The 6,170-nt window shown below is 38.1% G+C and overlaps 1 protein-coding gene across 2 annotated transcripts in view; it reads right to left on the bottom strand.

The window, feature by feature from the left end:
* The window catches only part of dennd1b (DENN/MADD domain containing 1B), a 299,799-nt gene that overhangs the window by 119,456 nt on the left and 174,173 nt on the right, over nucleotides 1-6,170 (bottom strand). For both annotated transcript variants that reach the window (XM_043699790.1, XM_043699791.1), the window contains 2 exons: nucleotides 3,119-3,175; nucleotides 753-806 (listed from right to left, as the gene is read on the bottom strand). In XM_043699790.1, coding sequence (XP_043555725.1) covers nucleotides 753-806; nucleotides 3,119-3,175 — 111 coding nt within the window. The remainder of the gene's footprint in view (nucleotides 1-752; nucleotides 807-3,118; nucleotides 3,176-6,170) is intronic.

The following is a 6,170-nucleotide window of genomic DNA, read 5'->3' as shown; positions in this document are numbered from 1 at the left end:
CCTCCTTCCACCTATCGCATTTCCAACGCCCCTCCCCCAAGTCCCTCCTCCCTACCTTTCCTCCCTACCTGCTGGACACACTTTCCTCATTCCTGAAGAAGGGCTCATGCCCAAAACGTCGATTCTCCTGCTCCTTGGATGCTGCCTGACCTGCTGCGCTTTTCCAGCAACACATTTTCAGCTCCGATCTCCAGCATCTGCAGTCCTCACTTTCTCCTCAAACACTTCTTTGATGTAATGTTTCTATCGGGAACTTGAAATCTTCTTTGGATAATCCGAAATTTGGATAATTGATATTCAGATAATTAAGGTTCCTCTGTACACTTTAAAGCTGAATTCCAAATGAAATTATACTCCACATTCTCCTCGTTTTTCACACTTCACTAGCCTTTCTCATTCAAAAATTTGATTAGACTCAATTCAGCCTATTTCTTCTAATTCATATGTTAAACGCAAGTCATTGGCTAACCTTACTACATCGTTTACGGTGCTGAATTATACTTCGGTTCAGCATTCATCAACATTTGTTTTTTTTTGTTAAAACTCAAAAGGATGGTTAAAATGTTTTTTTGCATTTCTGCTTTGAGACATCAAATCTTGAAAACATATAGGAAAAGATTTGGCCATCGTACAATCAGGTGAGCTCAACACAGACACTGCAAGCTAAAGGTTGATTTGCAAATTTACAATTTTTAAGTGTAAAAATGAGTAATCTGAAGTGAAACTCACAGACCATTGTTTACAGTACTCACACTTTCAGGTATTGTGGGCAGTCCACTTGTATCAGGAGTAATGAAGTATGATCGCTGCATTGAAAAGACAAACTGTATTAGTCAAGGTCAATCCACACACAGCACAAAAGAAAGGAAAAAAACAATCTGAAAATGATTCAAATATATCCTACAATCAGTAACTAGTATCATGATAAAAGGATAAAAATTTAAAACTGAAAAGGAAAAAGGACAAAAGGCAAATACAGGCATAAATATCAAATAAGCTTAAAGTAGTTACAGAAAATAGTGTGGATAAATTTGGAGAATATTAGTTGCACATCAGTAGACCAAAAAGTTCTATTCAGTATCCAAAAATAACAGATTCTAAACAAAAGATTTCATGAAACATCAGTAATTTTCTACTGTACGTGTTCAGATAACACTAAATGGACTTTTATTGTGAAAAATATGAATCACATACCAAAGACAAGGGACACAGGGTACAAATGTTTAGGATTGGTCAAGAGGTAATCCGCTAATAGGATACTGGTGACAATGAAAATGATTGATTGCGCACTTAGAATACGTTTTTACCGACTCTGAATAGAACTGTAGGTGGAACAATATTAGAACAAATTTATGCAGACATTGAATACCTACACTAACATGCAGCATTTTACATAATACTGACAACCTTCCTGATCCTCTGAAAGGTGCTGTGGTGATTGGGAGGGAGGGGTGGTTCAGATTTAATCCCCAGTGAGATCCACCAAATTGTGCATCACTACTGAGCCACGTACCACTGATACCAAAATAAAAATAAAATGACGGCCATCTAAACTTCTCAATATACATTTTGCTTTCGAGTTGAGATGGGATACTGACCAGACAAGAGAGCGGGCTTATGGTGGGGGAATGATCACTGACGAGAGTCACTGAGGGTGCTGCAGAGCCACAGCCCAGCAGGAAGCAACATTTCATAAAATAAGTGAGGAAGGGACTACAATGGGCACATTCATGAATGCCACTTTGAAAACAATTATATTATCAAATTTCTGCAAGGTGTACGAAGATGGGAAGAAATTGAGATCTAGATAGTACCTGAAGTCCTAGTGTTCTCTCCTTCAGGCAATGAAGGGGTTCAGAGTTGCATAATGATTAAAATGGTAAATGGCCCTTTTGGGTTATACTGGCCTGCAAGGCTTCGATTAGGTATTTAACAGAAAACATATTTGAGCTTGTGAGTTGCATATATTTATATTTTCCAATTTACAATACCCTACTCCATGGTATTTTAACATCAATGAAATTGGGAGAAACACTTCACTAAAGGCAGGCAAACTGCACAGCAGATCTGCGCTATTAAATGTTTCTCCCTTCCTCCAGATCAGTCATTAGTGAGGTACATACTTTTGTTACATCTTTAAAGAACTGATTTGTGAAAGCAATTCTCCAATTGTATCATAACAATGGCTTCCCAAGTTCAGCATTAATGTCTCAAAATCAAGATTGAAAATAAAATTGTGGGTTCTGAAAAGGTGACAAAACAAAAGCACACACTGTTCATTTTGAGTTCACTGGTAAACATCTCATCTCTGGCTTCAGATCTCTTATTTTTAACTTGAACACCTAAATCATTACCTTTATCAGCACTAGGTTATACACTATCACTTGATGCAATACAATAAGGCAGTAAACAAATATTAATAATTATTTGTACATAGTTTGTTTCAAATAGAAAAGATGAAAAATAGGAAAAGAAAAGAAAAGAATTTAGATAAACTAGCCACCACCCAATAATAATCATTTGATACACGGGCTTCTGATTACAAGTCAAGTACCAATACCAAAGTAAAGAACATTGCAAGTGACAGCATTTCTTTGTTAGTCAATTCACCAATTGGAAATACTTCCTTCTCAGTATTCCATGCTTCCAATTTTGGATAACAGTCAATTGCAAAAAGTAATAATCAGATCAGCAATATGTATTTAAAAATTAAAGTTAATACGAGATTTTTTTTCCCCACATTGCAGTTAGTCATTTTCAAAAGAGTCCTCCAACAAACCAAATGACATCCATACAAAGTAAGGCTTCAGGAAAATTCCCAATTGGTTAGACACGATCAAAGAATATCTTAATAAGGGCAATCCTCAGGCAAGAACATCGCTTGCTTAATTTTGTATTTCCTGGTAAGCAATCACTTCAGAAGGCAGAATATGTTGGCAGCTTTGCAGAAATGTTATCACAAATCAAATCTTCATTCAATGACATGCACTGAAATTAAGTTCTATAGGGCAAGACATATTATTTGATAAGAATTAAGGACACTCGTTGCTACCCAAAGATTGATGGAGGCTTCGATTAGACAGGTATTTCAAAGATGACTCCCAAGTTTTAAACTCACCAAACCCCGTTTTGGCAGGTTTTTCAGTTGTCCACTTCTAATGCATATCTGTTGGTTCTTTTATATGTAGAAAAAAAGTTCAACGTTTTTCACATTTGATGAACTGGCAAAGTTAATTTTTAAGTGTAGCTAACCACAAATTTCTGATGAAAAACAACTTAGAACTATCAACATTTATAGAGGTCTCTATCCATCTCTATATGATGTATATTTGTTGCATATTTTCGAGTTATTTATGATTTGTGTTTCTTGTTCCTGGATCCATCCGACTTGGAATGATGCCTTCATTTCTTCACTGTAGTTGGGTTGAAATCCTGCAACTCACTGTCTAAGGGCACTGTGGGTGTACTTACACCACATGAACTGCTCAAGACAAAGTGACTAACCACTACATTTCCAGGAGTAAATAAAGATTGGCAACAAGTGCTCTCCTAGCCAGTGATGACTACACCCCACAAATGAATAAAAAGAAATGAAGTTTTCTGAATTACTTTATACTCTTAGCTCAGCTCTCACTCTGCGCTCATCTTTGAGTCTTTGTAATTCTTTCCATTTCTAAAAATCTGGCATCCTTCTTGCATGATTCAATTTCAATTTGCTTCAAACATTTGACTTCTCCCACATCCATGCCCTCCCAACTCCACCCAGACCCTTTCCCTCGATACAAATGGATAGGCTTCTTCCCCCGACTGCCAGATTTTCAAAGTGCTATTCTGCTAAAGTCAAAAATCAAATGACACCAGGTTTTCATCCAACAATTGCAAGGTTTTGGAGCACTGCTCCTTCCTCAGGCGTGGGGAAGGAGCAGATCTTCAAAAGCTTGCAGTTTCAAATAAACCTGTTGGACTATAACCTGGTGTCATTTGATTTTTGACCTTGTCCACCCCAGTCCAACTTTGGCATTTCCACACTCTGTTCTGATGAAACCACAGCAAGCCTGCTGTGAAACTGTTGAAATTTGTATAACTACTGGTCTGGAAAATCAACAAAAAAATAGGGTTTCCCAAGAGCAAAAACTGCCAATTTTACAGGTGGCTTGCAACAATAAGCCAGTAGCATAAATGAAGGCTTTCCAGAATAATAAATCTCCAAATAGTTGTTTCTTTTACTTTCTAATTATATGAGATTCTCTAGATATCATAGATTTACTTTCCTTTTTGCTTTCTTTCTTCCCCCCAGTGTTTACCTCATACACTCCCATTTCTTCTCATCGATGACAAAAACAAAGTAGTGGGGATTAAAACTCTAGACTTCCAATAGCCAGAGAAATTAGGAGATGCGAGTGTTACTTTTCTCTTCTCAGCTGTTGGTCTCCCTTTATTATTTGCTCTATCCGTACCACTCATCTTTCTACCTGAATATTTCATTTTCTGCCTTCAGCTGCTCCTGTGCTTCTTTGCCGTTTTGGGATTTGTGACTATTTGATGTTGGAGGAATTCCAGGTTAAGTTTATCACATAAGGAGATATAACATGCACAAGGTTTTGTGAATCCAAAATAGATTCAGATGAACTGGAAGCAACACTTTCCAAATACCACAACACTTAAGATAATGTAAGTTCATTAAGACATTTCAGTAAACTATATGTCCCTAGAATCACTTCACTCACAGGTAGAGGAGCAACTAGCATAAGTTAACAGTGAGTAGGACAGCCGGGAATGTTGATTAGCTGCTCAACTGGTTAGACTTCAGACAGCTGAGGGTGAAAGATGGGTCATGTTTTGAGCTTGGAAGTCACCATGTCTACAGAAGCTCTCTTTACCATTGACGGAGACTATTTTGAGATGTTTTTCAACTTGACTGTTAAACCTTCTAACAGGTGATAACCTGTAACTAGTCATATTTTAAGGAGCATGCTTTATTATTCTATAATCAGCTTCTGCTCACAATTGAGTCCATTAACCTGCTTTCCACAAAGGGTAAGCGGAGGAACACCTAGGAGGTGGATAAAGACAGCACACGTAACAAGATGATGATTTTCACGAAAACACCTTTAGCTTTGTAGTTACACCAGACACAAAATATTAACTTCTATGTCTCTATGTTGCCAGACCTGCTACATTTCTACTGCATTGTCTGTGTTCGTTTCATAGTTCCAGCATCCACATTTTGCTTTTATCTGAACACATAATAAGGTGCTTTGTTTATAATGGTCATGCACTTAGATGGCTAGAGACTCAATTGTACAGGACAACTCCAGATTATGGGGAGAAGGGACTGTTTTCTATGTACCTTATTTGTTACCCATACAATCTTATGGGAGAGAATCAGTGTCAACCAAGGAATTATGGAAAATGATTTATCTGGTTAGGAAACTGGCTGAATGGCAAGAGACAGATGAAAGGGATATTCACTGGATACTTTAATTCTTGGGATGCAATTACACAAGTTGCCTCGAAGTCACCTGGTATCCACGCACACCAATCATCATGCCAACACCATTCCCAGCATTGACTGCTCGTGTCGGACGTTGGTGTTATGCACAGACCTCAAAAGGTCCCCACACTAGAAAACAAAATTAGAAGGAACAAAGGTGATGCCCCACAGGAGAAGAATGTGTTGAGGCCTCATTTATTCACTACTTATTAATGCCTGAGGGCATCCAACAGAGAGCTACATCCCTCAAATGGATTGATAACACAAAGGGAGCCTTATAAGCAAAGGAAATGGAAACATAATGCAGGTGTCACCCCCATATCCATGGGTGATACGTTCCAAGGCCTGCCACGGATGCCCGAAGGATAGTAGTGAACCCTATCATTTAAATGGGAAACCTACCTCCTTGGCAGCCCCTTGGAATTATTTCTGGAGTGTTTCATGTAATATTTTCAGGCCGCAGTAAACTGCGGAAAACAAATCCGTGGATATGGGGGTTCTACTGTATTAGGCACAGATACAAATGGCTTAAGTGTGTGTGTCCAAATGATGTTCCATTCCAGCAAGTTAGAGTTCAAAAACTCTGGACATAGAAGAATTGGAAAAAAGATGCTAAACAGCGAAAATCCAAAGAGGCTTGGAGATCCCAGTATATGGATCATAAAAAGTGTTCATG

This window comes from Chiloscyllium plagiosum, chromosome 11 (assembly GCF_004010195.1).
Source record: "Chiloscyllium plagiosum isolate BGI_BamShark_2017 chromosome 11, ASM401019v2, whole genome shotgun sequence".
In the NCBI taxonomy this organism is placed as follows: domain Eukaryota; kingdom Metazoa; phylum Chordata; class Chondrichthyes; order Orectolobiformes; family Hemiscylliidae; genus Chiloscyllium; species Chiloscyllium plagiosum.
The sequence above is the reverse complement of the archived record's forward strand: the minus strand, read 5'-3'. Positions and strand labels throughout refer to the sequence as shown.